This window comes from Hesperophylax consimilis, chromosome 8 (assembly GCF_061612785.1).
Source record: "Hesperophylax consimilis isolate HC1 chromosome 8, BYU_Hcon_1.0, whole genome shotgun sequence".
In the NCBI taxonomy this organism is placed as follows: Eukaryota; Metazoa; Arthropoda; class Insecta; order Trichoptera; family Limnephilidae; genus Hesperophylax; species Hesperophylax consimilis.
In genome coordinates, this window is record NC_142843.1 from 15,088,857 (window position 1) to 15,104,506 (window position 15,650).

Consider the following 15,650-nt stretch of genomic DNA (forward strand, 5'->3'; position numbering starts at 1 on the left):
ATGGTTTTCCACCTTTTAAATGTGTCATTATAAAAAATCGCATGAATTGATAATTTTGCGAGTCCCAATAAAAACACATATGAAATAATATTACCCGTATGATAAATTTATTTATAAATCAGTTTTTATACGAGCCGCAACAAAGCTTGCCGTTTGAACTCTGCTTCATAGATGTTAATTGCAATTCTCCATACAATAAATGAAAATAATCTCTAAATAGACTTGCAAATTTCGTGACATCTCTCACCGTTCTAAAGTTTTTGCTGCTAATACACAAAAATGTTCTGCTTTAAATGTTAAGAATAGCGAACCATTTCTTGTTTTATCTGTGGTTGCCTTCTCTTTTACTACATAGAAATTTTACGAGACCATTAAATCTTTAACTTTTCCGAGCTCTTAATCTTTCTTCAAGGCGCATGCATACATTGAACATCCCTATAGAGAGTGGGGTGCACAGATTTTTTAATCAGGCTAGACAGTAGGAAAAACAGCGAATTTATTTACTATCTAACTACAGATTTGGCAAGTTTTCTCTATGAATAGCTGAACTGCAGGCTTTAGCCAATGTCGGTTAGGATCACCACCAAAAGATTCGTACAGCCGTTTTATTTATTCATATTACAAGCAAAATATTGCATATACGAAAAATCTAAATTTTTTTACCTCTAAAGCCAATATTACAATTTTTTATTTCGTCGGTAAAATTGTATTAATTAATTGACGTACCAACAGATGGCGCTGATTGCTACACTTGTGATTTGTAGGCACGGCCTTTTTCGACACTTATTTTTTATCATGAATTTGAAAGAAATCTTCACTTGAATTACTGCGAAAACATCAACATTTTTTTTTGTAGAATACGGTCAACATTTGAATACATCATTTTGGCATATTTATTTTCTGCTTTTACACGTTATAGTTTGGCGGTAGTGGAGGTGCGCGCGGCGCTGCGATTCGTGTCTGGAACTTGAACAAGTGTAGTTTTGAAAGTTTTGTAGATTTATTTCATGCAAATATTTTATAAATGTAAACATTATTTATATTTGAGTAATGTATAGTAGACAGGGCTTAAACCTATACGGAATCCTCGCTTCCGCCTGTAGGGTTGGTTAAAGTATTTAATAAAACCCTCGCATATAAATATCATATCCATTAATCGCATTTACTTCATACAGTACCTCCATAGTTAATGCAATACCTACTTATAATAATAATAAAATTTTCGTATTTAGAAATCTTTGTTTAAACAATTTAAGTCTGACATGTCAACATTTAATCAATTGTCAAATATATAAACCACGTGTAAACAAACATTTCAAATTCTTTGTTCATGGAAATTTTTGTCGTGTCGTGTTTGTCGTGTTTTTAACGTCGTGTTTGAGTACATATTTTTTGTGTATGGTTTGATTAAAGAAATACAATGGCTTACAAATTTTCGTATACTCCCGCCGTAGAGGCAGACAGGCGTTTGCTGCCGTATAAGACCTACGACGATTATTTAGATTCCCTTGTGCAAGTAGTAGACCTCAGGAATCTTCGTAGCACACTTGTTGCCCGAATCGTCGTTGCTCTTGGATACAGGTAAGTCAAGTTATTATTATACCACAGATAAAATCGTAGTAAACTTGTCGAATTTCGCTGCATGCAAAGTCTCTTTAAAAAACCATCACTTGATTTCAACCTAAATATCTAATGGAGTCAACTATTAAAGTCGGGGGTTTGTAAACATGCACAAAATCGGTTTTTAGGGTGTTAACTCGGATTATTTAAGGCGATGCACTACGTCGTATAATATTTTAAATTGAGCCGCTATCAATAACAACCCTTACGTAGATGGCAATAAGGTTTATATTCCCGCTTAACACCATCCGCCTGTTTTGATTTATGCAAGAAAAAAAAATGGCCAAAAAGTGCCTTTTATTTTATTTTGTGGATGTTCAGGCATAAATATTAAAAAAAAATTTCGATCATTTTATAAATAACTTAATTTGCCACATTATACAATAAAATCATGACCGAAAATGGGTTCGTAAGTAGGAGATTTTGAACTTTAAAGCAGTTTTCATAGGCCTTTACACTATTTTTTTTTCTGGGCTTATAAAAAGACTTATCTAAAAAATACTCGATTATTTCAAAGGCCAAGATGTATTCTACTCGCAGTGTTTAATTAAAGCATCTGAAACATTTCTAGGCGACCAATTTTTCAAACCAAAAATACACGATTTTTAATTACTACGTATGGCATCGCCTTAAATAATTTATGCGTATTTCCTAAGCTTCAAACATAAACTTTAATTGAGAAAAAAAACCTAATGCAACGATTCACCATCTTCCACGACATAAATAGTTATTTCTTGTAGTAATTAAGATGAAACCAAGTGCTATTTGTTTTAGCTTATTAAGCGTGCAGCGAAATTTGACAAGTTTATCAAAATCGTAAACAGGTAATTCGACAGCTTTCGTGGTTGAGTGGTTGTGCTTCTCAGCTACGAATCCGGAGATTGCGGGTTCAAGTCCCGGCATGTATAATTAAATATGAATTGATTAATTAGTGTTATTGCACTGTTCGTTAATTTATTAGCGAGAAAAAAATAAGTTTTATGAAATACAAAATATGGGCTTAACCAAGGTTAATCCAACAATCCTTTTGCTAATATTGATCAGAGATAGTAGTTGATTCTGCCCTAAACTAATAAGAAGGTATTTAAAGGGAAGAGGAATATATGATAAGGATAGGAGATCCTTACGATACATTCTATCCTCATGTATTTATTTGTGATCGAATGCATTAATTAGGTTCGATATTTCTGAATGCATAATATTCTTAAGAATAGATATTTTGAAATTATGTGTTGTATCATTATATTTTAATGAAGTATATTTTTGCCACGTTCCTCAGTGAAAAATACTTCAAGAAACATCCTGGTGGAAAACCGCCTTCCAAATTCGAAATGTTGCTTGAAATGGCTTTAGTCTTGTTTGGTCGTCAGATATGAATAGTTAGGTACTTCGCCACCTTTGTCTTCCCCATCTCCTTCCCCTCCCCACTACTTTCAGCGTTAGAATTCTACCACAGATAAAATTGTCTATTTCTCTTAAACAATAATCACGTGAGCTTAATTTACTGTTCATTTAGTATAGAAGATTTTCACACCGTCATAGATTTAAAAAAATATATGGATATGTACTAAAATGGAGTGATAGTAATTTTAACGTTGCCAAAAAATTGTTGGATGTCTTCAGAGGGTTCAAGGAATATAATGGAGAAATATTATCTTCTACGTGAAGAGACTTTCAAGATAGAAGCTAACGTGATAAATTTTATGAAGGCACATTCAATACCTACTAAATCCTGACTTATCTGTATTGATTAACAATTTTTAGTCAGTCTCAGGCGTAACAAATTTGGGTAACTTTTCTGACCGGAATTTTTTAGTGAACTTTATTAAGCTCAGAGTATTTTTTTACATCAGGAATTATAGCTTTAAAATATTATGTAATTAAACTGAAAAAAAAAATTACAATCAAAACTCCACATCCTACAATTATGGTAAAGCTGGCGAAGCCGGTTATTATGTTACTGTCATAAATGATTTTTCACTGTAAGAAAAAAATTAGGTTTAATTTTTTTTTAAATCCCTTATTTTTGGCTGACAGTTTTCGAAGATAGTTTGAAGATTTTGTATTGTCCCAGAGATGTTAAATCTCCTAAGGTGTAGGTATTGATAAATTCATTTCAAAATAACACTTTATTTAATTTTCCCAAGCACAAATTACACCACGATAAACTGATATGTTTTTTGACAACGATCTTAAATATTTTTCTCTTCTAGAAAGTGTCTTAAATATTTTTTTAAACTGAGAGAAACATAATTTTATACTGATAATAAATAAATGTCTAATTTAATTATTAATTTATGTATTTGCTCTTTTATACGCCCATTGGGCAATTACACTGTGTAGATAAAATGTTAATAACGAGGCAAAGTAATGTATTTACTTGTTAATTATAAACCTTCTGATGGGCTTTTACACGAATAGAAGTTTTTAAATGTTTAAATAACATAAAACTTAAAAAATAAACAGTTCTAAAATCCTACGCGATGCTGCTAAATAATAATATAATGGTGTATAAAAACTTTTTTCGTGTATGCCTTATATAATGCTTGACTTATATTAAATATCCCGATATTTAACATAAGTTTATCATATATATTAATGGTTCTGTAAAGATTCATTTTGCAAAAGTAAATTCGATGTGTTAATTTGGACTTTTCAATAATATTGTACATACCTGCCTGAATATAAAAAACAAGAATTCACATTGAGATGGTGACGTTTCTTTGGACAAAATTCATAATTCTTTATGATATTTATGTACCTACTTACAAATATTTTTATTTTACTTTCGACATGTTAAATAAAAGAAAATTAGGAACGTACTTTTTGGTCTAAAGAACTACTATTAGAAAGACAAACTTTCTTAAGTTACGGTTAACCTGTCAGTATGATTTTAATACCTCCTACTGCCATCATTATGCTATCGCTATGTTTAAAATGTTGCTTGTGCAAGGAGGACTTAGTTACTAAAGGAATGAACCCGCGGCGCTTGGGTAAGAACCCATCACTTGGATTACTTGTCTCTAACCTGTCTAAATAATATCACTTTAATGGTGTCAAAGTGCTCATTCTCTGTATTCCCTCGACCCCGTTGTCAGCCTTAAGTTTAATATACAGGGTAGACACCCCAAACCCGAATGCACTAATTGTTAATAACGAAGTGGAAATTAATGAAATTATATTATATTATATCTGTCAAGGTACGACCCTGATGTTGACGAATTTGTGTCGTTATTACAAGATGTTTATATGGTATTTTACCTTTGTTTTATTAAATGCTTTTGCGGGAGGTTGCAGACAGTTTATAAGAGGTGTATTGTTTGCATTAAACCGGCATTTTATGCTTTTCTCGTCTCTGAATTAAGAATGTAAAAGGGAACCTATAAACAAGACCGAGTCGTAAAAACAATAGGGACTCCAGCGCTAAAATTACGCAAGTCGTTTAACATAGAAAACAATAAAAGTTGGATGTGTCGGAAAAACGTTCGTTTAGTAGGAAGCTAGCGGGAGTGGAACGGTTTTTATGATTTTTCTTCAACTTCACACTCGAGAAGCGGGGTTTATTTTTGGACGAAAAAATAACGTGTTCCAACAATAAGAGAAAACCTGCGCGTGTTTTTATTTTTGTCTGATATAGATAAAGTCTAGGAAGAGATTTACAAATAAACTACCTTATTAAATACTCGTAGATTGCAAGATTCGTCTAGGTAGAGATGAACAAAGAAGCTACCTTATTAAATTCGCTTATTTAGTTGTCCTCGAGGAGCAAAGGATAATTTAAAACATCTCTCTTAACTCGAGTTGTGCTCATTGTAGATTATTATTGATATATGTAAGTCTCTAAAATGACTTTGTTTCCACTCTTCGTTTTACATTGTTTTTTTTTTTTCAGAGTTAAAATATTTATTTTTAGCATGAACATCGCGGTAGATATTAAATTTGAATAATTATTGATTTTTATTTACACGGCACATGACTCATTAGCATATGTATAAATAGTGACAACATAAAGAAAGTATAAAGTAATAAAAATGAAGTAAAAAAAGTTAAATGTAAAGGGGTATAAAAAGTAAATAATGCTAAATAGGAGAAAGAAGAAAATACTTAAGGTAAACTACAGGGAGAATCGAATATAATAATAATATTATGGATTAATGACAAGGCGATATGATGAATTTGTACATTGTTCAAATACAAGTGCTAAGCTAATAACGTTCCGAGTACCAAATCGTAACACGAGACTTCGCGAGTTGTTCTTTGTTCATTCATTTAAAATGAAGTATTTTATTAATTCGCTAGTTCAAAGACTACATAGGCTTGGAAATAAATTCAGTTCATAAGATATTATCATTTATTTCATACTAAAATTTAAATGAAAAATTTCAAAGATTTTGTTTCTTTAACATTATTGTATTATACAATCTGTAACTTACCTATTATGTAAATATTTAACTTATTCTTTTATGGTGATTTTTATTATTTACTCCAGGAATTATACATTTTTTTCTTTCTTCTCTCTTTTTGTATTTGTAGTATTACATCAATAGATGTGTATTACATTAATTAATTTTCTTCCTATCTTATTTTTTTTTATTCTTTTGATGCTTTACATCGTGATGCCATAAAATATTATCATTTATTTTATTATTATTATGTTAAGTTAAATGCACTATGTAATGTAATTAATTTATCCTTGTTAATGTGAAAACTCGACCGGGGTAAAGTAATTTTACCCCCTCTACATTTTACTGGAACATTATAAAATGTCCTACTACTAAAATGATAACATTAAAAATATTAGCTATAGTTTATTTTTACTGCGTATTTAACAAAAGCATCGGCAGACGCACGAACGACCTAATAAAAAAACCATGTAACCACCCAAGCTAATAATTTTATAGAGAAATGAAAAGGATAATTCAATTTATCGCAATAATGGACTATCAAACCTGTCCAAGAGGTGCTCCAGATTTGTAGGAGTCATCAAGCTTACTTTTTCTTGGCAGTTATAATTTTACAACGAATAAGAAACTGGTTCTATTTAATCGCATTATTGAAATCAGAGCCACCAGATCGTCTAATAAACAGATTATTCAACGATTCATAAATTTCCTTATTGGGAAGTTCGTCATCTTAAGCTCCTCTGAAAAAACCACCCCTTTAATCAAGTTTTCAGTGATATTAAAGGCGTGATTATTATTATTCTACGTCATTAAAGATCTGCTTATTGTAAATATTCAATTTCAATTTTATGGAAAACTACTAGCCCCATGAAAATAAAAAAAGTTTTTATAAAAAAAATATTTATCCCATATTTGTGCGTGTTGCTCAGGAAGTCACCGGAACCCGGGACTGAACTCAAAATTTGAAAGGATACTTCCATGTACATATGAACATTGAACATGATATAATAACGTTATGTGGTTAGTACTTTAATACTGTTGCGAATACGTAATGAATGTTTCAAAGGAATATAAATATGTCCTTAAAGTAAATCATTTTCTAATGCTGCGTAGATTGAATCATATTTTGCTTTGACTGATTTAAAATTAGATTTAATGACACTCCTTCTAAATAAGGTGTCGTGTTTTCCTAGGCGCTATTGAGGGTATTAAATAAGGGATGACTTATAGATTACGCACAAATACCCCATAAAACTGAGGGAGGAAACAGATTTCTGTGGTAAATTTTAGAATTAATGTTCGGCAACGTGTCAGATTAAGTACAGCTCAATAAATTCATAGGCAGTAGCAGGTTACCTGTAAATATGTAAATTGCCAATTTGAATCCTATATGACGTGAACACAGAGAACTAGGATGTACGCAATTATATCTTGTTGCGACAAGTACAATGCAACTCAAGATATCAAAGGTTTTTTTTATAAATTAATTGAAAAACTCAAAAGATGATTTTAATCACGATCATTAGGAATAATATGCAATTTAAAGGTCGCCCAAAATAAATAAATAATACTAACTATTGAACCATAGCTGTAGTTTTTATTAAGTCTTTCCCTTCTATGTTCACTTCACGTTTAAAATTAAAAAACAAAGAAACATAAGTTTGTAACGTTTTTTTTTCTTTTACCACAACCCAACTGCATTTTTCGCATCAAGTTGTAAATATTTATTATTTGTAAGAAAAATAAAGTTTTGAAGATAAATCTCCCGACCGTATATTTTTGTCTCAGAAGTTCTTAATTTTCTTTGAGGGATTTTTCGTAAAAGTTTTAATAATTTCTTTGAAGCTAACTGCAAGTTATTTACATCACGGAACTTGTTTTGCTGAGTTTGATGGCTTACCATAATTCGAGTGTATTAATGTTTATCACTGTAAAAAGAGAGTGCTGCAATTTATTGCCTTCATTAAAATGCAACCGGGCTACGCGATATCACTCAAAAAACGGAAGTTAAAATACAAGGCCCTGTTATAAGTTTGATAAAAATTCAAATAGGCTTCACTGATTACAAACAAAACAGAGAACAAGTACAAAAAAGTCGAACTTCAGCAGTCAAAAATTTAATGCACGAAATTGTGTGAAAGCTCTTTTTTAAAAAAGTGTCGCGGCTAGGTTTATTTCTGATTTTGGTCCATCCAGGGCTCAAAAATAACCCTGTGTAACTTTATAAAGTCTCTTACTACAAAGAATGGTCGGTAAGCTGTATTTCCTCTTGCCACGTAAAGTTAAACGCCCATGAAATTGACCCTTATAAAATAAATGATCCTTCCATAATATTTTAACGACTCCGAGGCACGTATGAAGCACTCGTGTATTTATTTTCTATTAGACTATAAATGATATACCGTTATTTATTCTTCTTAGTAGGTACTTGCGTAAAATATTAAATAATCATCAACACCAATTTAAATACTTACAGCCTTACTAAAAAAATCACTTCAAAACCGTTAAACGGTGCTTTTTTTACACATTACATATATATTCTGTAAAATTATAGATTCCAGTTGGTACTAATAAAAAAATATCATTAACTGGGCTCCGAAAGAACTGGTTACATCGTATTTCAGCAAACTGACGCGTGAAATTCCTGTCTTGAAAAAGTGATGTTATATCAGACGCACTATTTTTAATTGATTGTTCCTGTGTGAATTTAATAAGAATTCAATCAGAGCGATTTTTATTAAAACCAAACATGTTTTATATGTGTTTAGGTAAATATGAATCATAAAAATCAACGATTATATTGCGCTTGCAATGAATTCAAAATCTCAATTTATGTTGATATCATTCTCTGGGAAATATTATGAAATTTTTTATTGTATAAACGCGATAAAAAAAGAGGTGACAGTTCTCGCAGATTCCCTAAATAAAATGATGTTTTTTAAAAATTTCGCATTCTCTACAACTTTTCAACGTTTGGAGTATAAAAATATGTACATTTTTTTTCAACATTTATCATGTTTGGAATTAAAATTTTTCAAGTATATTTCGAATCGATACAAAGATCTTTTTTTTGACAGTTTCTCTTTTAGTAATGTTTTCACGTTCGTTTATCAATTGAATAAAATTTTCACCACGTTTTTTAGCAAGGCCGACAAAGTTAATCATAAAGGACACAAAAAAATTAAATTGCGTGCATCGGAGATATTTAAAAGAAATTGAAAATTATGGTTTTTGATCGTAGACATGTCAGATCCATGTTAAACGCAGTTATATTTTTTGTTGTTTGTTTTAGGGGTGAACTTTTAAAACATTATTAGGAAAACTTTTTTTTACATTAACCCCAATCAGAAGGCACTGAAAAAAATAATTTACCTCAGCATGTCATCTTTGAGGAAGCTGTGTGGAGGTTATTTTTAAGGAGAGGAAGTTCTGTGAAGGACAAAGGTATTAGGTGTGGGTTGGAATCTAGGGATCAGTTTGTCCAGGACTGACGTATAAATATATCCCTCCCGCTGCGGAGCGAGGCGATGAGTCGAGAGACCAGTTGAAATAAAATCATTTTCGAAAATAAAAAGTTAGTATCTTATTATTGCTGCTATAAAAGTTTATAGAAAACCATAAATACATAATGTATGAATTCCCATCCTATCCGTAAAATACACCCACGGCTTTGCACAAAAACACTCCATCGGTAGGTTCACGATATAAAGACTCCATAATACCGTCTATGAGTCTATGCCATATAAAAAAAACATTTAATAATATTATTATATTCTTCCTACAGTATGTCTATGTACACTTGGGAGAAGGAAATCCACATTTGAAGGTATTTAGCGCAGCAAAAACGCATACTTCAAATGAATTCTTGAAAACTTGTTCTCAAACGGAGAAAAGAATTTTTAGAAAATTTTCGAAACCCTTTTTCACCTCTAAAATACTTTTAAATTATTCATGGAAAGTGATACTTCTCTTTCAAAAAGGATTACCTACAAAATTCAAAGCCTTTTTAAAGTTTCCCAGTTGTTCACTGTTTAGTTAAAAACCGATGAGATGGTATATTAACAACTGGTACATTTTGTAAAAATACACATATTACTGACGAAATTCAATAAAGATACATAACATATTTAAAAAAAATTGACGACTTGTTCATTTTCTTCTCGTGAATTACGCCTCATTTTTATGTGGGACCGTTTACGCTAATACATGCGCTCTACATTTGTTATAGTAAACTCTTTTTTTTAAGTGTTTTTTTAAATTTTCAAAATCAGTTTCTGACCTTAATCTCAATGGAAAATCTTTCCAAAAATGTGGATCCAGCGTGATAAATCGCAAACTTCACAATATACATAAGAGAGGGTTCCACTAGTTCATACGATGCATCAGAGAGAGTGTAACGGTAAGATTATTGCCTCAGTCAATTATGATGGATATAATCAGTGGCAACCCGTGACTTTGGTTGCACTAGAGCGCTAATACTACAAAAAATGACATTATTGATGTTGTTGTAGCCGAAAACGTGATTTTTCGAAAATTCGGTTTATGACGGCCAAACTGAAATTTCCTAAAAATCTTCTTGTAAATAGATTAGGACTAAATAACATCAAATTTTCAAACATAGCAATCTTTCACTCTTAAAAGTCACGAGCCGCCACTGGCTTTAATATACTATTTAATAATAGGAAGTATAAAATGTACTTGTGCATATAACCAGGCATCTCTTATAACTACATCCTAAAAATTCTTATCCATAAACAAAACAAAAAAATCCGTTCCGAAGCTGTAAAAACATAACGAGTTTTTGTCATCGAAAATTTTCACAGCTTTTCTAAAAATGGTTTTCTATGTAAGTCTCTTTTTATACTATTTTTAGCTCGTAAAGTCACGTTACCTTAATAGCATTATTGACATCTCTACCAAACTCGCCAAATGCCAATTGGGCAGGATGCACATTTATCTCGGATATTAATTTTTGTAATATCATCCGATTTCAGAGAAATGCGTGTATCCCCGCATGTGTGTACGTGATTGCTAAATCATTTATGTTGATATGTCCAAGTGACTGTGTGTCGTGTATCTACAACATTTTCAAGAGATTTTAATCAACTTTAAATTTATTTTTCAGAACAACCGGGGAATGTTTCTCCAAGCAGGAGTTCGTGAAGCACCGCTCAGAGATTGAAGAAGTAGTCCGCCCCACGGTGCGGCCGTACAAGTGCGCCAGTGAAGGTCTCACTGTCACCGAACCCTTAGCGCAGGCTCTGGCTGCCAGGGAAAAAGCAAATCGGCTGGAGCAATTGAACGTAAGTCGGATGCGGATGACAGAGATTATTTTGTTTATTCAAGTGTTTTGTGAATTAGTGGTACTTAGACATGTGGGGACAAATAAATAGTTGGTTTTTGATCTTAATAATACAGGTATATCTCATTTCGTCAACCAAACGAAATGATCTCATGCCATATTATAGCTGTCGTGCATTATTGATGTAATATTATTCCGTTTTTGAAATCTGATGATATTATAAATATTTTTTTTTATGTTGTGTGCAAGAGTGCCACTGTCTGTACAGTGTAAAAACAGCAGAACTGTATCGCCAAACGACTGGACAGTGTTGTGAGGCGGGTTGAAGTAGGGGCTTTGAGAAGGGAAATTCGAAAGACTTATCATTTGCATCACGGTGTAAAAAGTGTATATTTCTGTTTGTTGAATGAGATTAAATAATAATCCATTGTATTTGAAGTCGCTTAAAATACTTGATCTGCACTTGTGAAAGAGTTAATTGAATCTATTGCCTTTCTGAATTTCGACTACGCATCCATAAGTCGGGAGATTGAAACCCGACGTTCGCGAACAAATTTGAAGATTCTCATAATCATACTGGTGAGAACCGCAAATCTAAACCTAGTATGAAATGGCTTTATTATTAGAGGGGACCCCACAACCTTCCAGACGGCGTTACAACCAGTTCTGAATAGCTGTGTACTTCTTAAACTTCCTCTTTCCCATCTCTTTCCCTCCACTCACGCTATATTCAGCCCAGGGACGTGCATTCCATATGCCCATAAGCACTGCCACCTTCCGTATTCGCGAAGGCTAAAAAATATAATGATGACGCGTTTGTGTTAGTTTTTTTGTTTGAGTTAAGGCAGGGATTGTAGGAACACATTCAATGGGTAGCAGTGAAATCTGTTGGTACCTACCTCTATTGATTAATTAGTACTTGAAAATTAGTTGACTTTCTTCCGTACAAGTGTACGTCAGGTCGGAAACGTGTAATTTTAAATATGGAAAATTTAACTTGTCAAACTTGCGGTAGTGAAGGCAGTGTATATTTAGCTAAATTTAGAAAAAACAACAACTTGCCACGTATATGTAAACATATTTATGTAAATTATTTCGATGTCGTACTGCCTACCCTGATTAAAAACTCTGTGCACGCACTGCTTTAGCCTCACATGCGGGTTCAAATCCCGGTGTGCGCAAGTAAATTTTATTATAATAATTTGTGTTATTTTACAATTTACTCATTTAAAATAATAAGTATTATTGCAGCACGTTCCAGAGTGAAAGATAATCTCAGTATCGCCCTGGTGTAAGTCCGCCATTCAGGAATTCAATGAAGTTGCTTGAAGTAGATTTGACAATGTTTGGTGACCGGATCTGAATAGCCTGGTACTGTTCCACCTTTCTCTTCCCCATCTCCTTCCCCTCTCCACTATCTTCAGCCTTATGGGGGGGATTCCATAGTCTCACTGGCTCCAGACGGTTGAGAGCAGTTGGAACTTTTGTGGGGTTTCACATTTGAAAAAAAAATAGGAGATGGCATTGCTCCATTTTCCAGTCACGGTGCGGTATTCACATAAATTTGTTTTAAGATATAATTTTTTTGAAAAAGTAGGAATACAAAGAAGACACAAGCGTGTACTTTTGTGTTTTTTTTGTATTCCTTCTTTTTCAATAAAATTATATTGAAAAATAGGAATACAAAGAAGACACAAGCTTGTACTTTTGTGTCTTCTTTGTATTCCTTCTTATTCAATAAAATTATATTAAAAAGTAGGAATACAAAAAAGACACAAGCGTGTACTTTTTGCAAATCCAATCCCCAAGATAGCCTTATTACTTTTTTAAACCATATGCTAGCTTTACAATCTTTTATTATTCAATGAATTTTAAGCAACGCTAGGAATTTACATTTAAAGTATTCTTAGGGAATTCATCAAGCCCTAACTGCCAAATTATTGTTCAGACTTTTAATTAAAATAAACCAAATTGAAGTTATTCTTTTGGGGTTTGTGTAGAAAAACAAAGGGCTGGTTAATCAGTGGCTTCTTGTGCTTAGCTCATTGAAAATATTTTTACAGACAAACAGCAAGTGGATTTTACGTTATTCGACTGAAACAATAAAACAAATCACTTGTAAGAAAAAATTCTTACTAAGCAATCATCTTTTTTTATTTTAATATCATATATTTAAAAACTCTCAGTTAGTATTCATCACCTACCCTTGTATTCTGCTGTAAAAATTATATTTTTTTAATTTAACTGGTTGTTATTCGAGCGAAATAGCGTAATGTAATCTTAACACATTTGAAAAGGGCATAAAATACAAAATTAAATATTTTTCACAATGCACATATAAGTATAATCTACACTTATAATATGCTGTCGAATTTGGCATCCACCTCTGGTATGGAGCTCCAGTATACTTGAATAAAACTCTCTGTCCGTTTGATAGATTACCCTACCTAAACAAACGGATTTCACTCTTTAGAGCACAAGCAATGCTGGAATGCCGTCCTTGTTCTACTGGTATTTCAATGGAAGATACCCTAATAAACTTGCGCCATTGATCCCTTGGTCACCGGTGCCTTCTCGGACAACAAGCCAAACGCGCGCCCACATGCCAATCGTATGCGGTTGACATTTGTCACATGAGAACGTGTCGTTTTTACTCCCACAACGTGAGCCTCTTCCATGACCCATGTTCATTCCTTCCTCTCCTCAAAAACACCCTTCACGCAACATTCCCAAAGATGATATACCTTATACTCCCATACACGGAGAAACCTTACTGATAAGAAATCAAATTATTCGTTTTCCTGTTAAAAATGGACAACAGGCCAATAACGAATGAATTGAAAGAATTCCTAGCAAAGTATCAGTCCAAAGCGAATGTTTTATGAAGATGACGGAACAGGTGTTCATACAAAGGTCTCCTGTCTAAGGCTAAATAAACAAAAAAAAAATTTAATATTTTCTTTTTCACAGTTGAATACAGTTACAATATTATCGAGACTGTTTTGTTTTATCGTTAGGTCCAATTGCATTACACTTATTTCCAACTGTTAAGGTTGAAAGTTGAGAATATCTACGCCAGAATATCCGTTCACTTTGCGTTAAATTAATATTTCGTTTACGGTTCATTTCACATTCATTAGAATTTACATTCTGTGTTGCAGATGCCTCCCTTTAGCATCAGAAGATCACTTTTAGAATTCTGGGAAAATGCACCTCCGCTTGTGCACTCCTATATTTAATTAAAACGAGCAATATGGATCAAGTTCTATAAGCGTTAAATATTCAAGAATACTGCAGATTCAGAGTTTTATTAGACTGTTTATGATTCACGTAAAATATAATGTTTATCTAAGATAGCAGACGTAAATACTTTATTGTGGACTATATTAATAATGTTGCTGCAATATAATTTAATACACTGTTTGAGCCGTTTATTAATCTTATCTTCCCCTTTTAAATTCAATACCCACCCTTCGGGCTATGATAGTTTTATGGGCTTTGTCACTCGCAGGGCCGCAAGAGATTAATGTAAAATCATCGAAAACTATTAAAATCTGTAAATTAATACATTATACAGGGTTTTCTAATAAGAGGTGTTATTTTGATATTCAATCGTAAAAGATCAATAGTTTCGTTGCTTGTGTGGCACGTAGCGCCGTCTTGTTGAAAGTAAACGTTTTCCAGATCAATACCATCCAATTCCGGCCATAAAAAATCATTAATCATCTCTCGATAGCGCAATCCATTCACCGTAACTGTTGCTCCAGTCTCATTTTCGAAAAAGTTAGGTCCAATTACTCCGCCGGACCTTCAACCGCACCAAACAGTCACACGTTGAGAATAAAGAGGCTTTTCAACAATAATTCTTGGGTTTTCCGAGCCCCAGATGCGACGATTTTGCTTGTTGACGAAGCCACCGAGGTGGAAATGGGACTCATCACTCAAAATGATTTGCATTTGATTCACTCAAGTGAATTTTAACAATTTCAATGCGTTGTTGAAGCGTGTATCGTTCAATTTTTATTAATGGCGTAGTTTCTAGTTGTCAAATATTAAAAAATGACAGCTTCAAAAGTAACATCTACCGAAATAGCGGGCTATTCAAAATAACACATCTTATTGGAAAACCCTGTATGTGTTTTACATTCACTTAACTCCTCAGACTAATTTATTCGGTTTTGGGAACCAACCGCTATTACACGTAGAGTTAATTTTTTCGCTTTTAGGAACAACTCATATGGTCTCATAAAAATCTTTGTGTCTCCCTTACTGTATAAGTTAGAAATATAAACTACACGGAGTTAGAAAGAAAAAATACTATGCTT

The 15,650-nt window shown here is 32.7% G+C and overlaps 2 protein-coding genes across 4 annotated transcripts in view; one reads left to right on the forward strand and one right to left on the reverse strand.

Moving 5' to 3' along the window:
• Nucleotides 1–15,650, reverse strand: part of Nos (Nitric oxide synthase) — a 314,945-nt gene that overhangs the window by 148,909 nt on the left and 150,386 nt on the right. The gene's annotated exons all lie outside the window — the stretch shown is intronic.
• The window catches only part of LOC149421599 (cilia- and flagella-associated protein 299-like), a 29,623-nt gene continuing 15,393 nt past the window's right edge, over nucleotides 1,421–15,650 (forward strand). Inside the window, exons 1-2 of the mRNA XM_089634683.1 lie at nucleotides 1,421–1,581; nucleotides 11,149–11,326. Of these exons, the coding sequence (XP_089490809.1) occupies nucleotides 1,421–1,581; nucleotides 11,149–11,326 (339 nt within the window). The remainder of the gene's footprint in view (nucleotides 1,582–11,148; nucleotides 11,327–15,650) is intronic.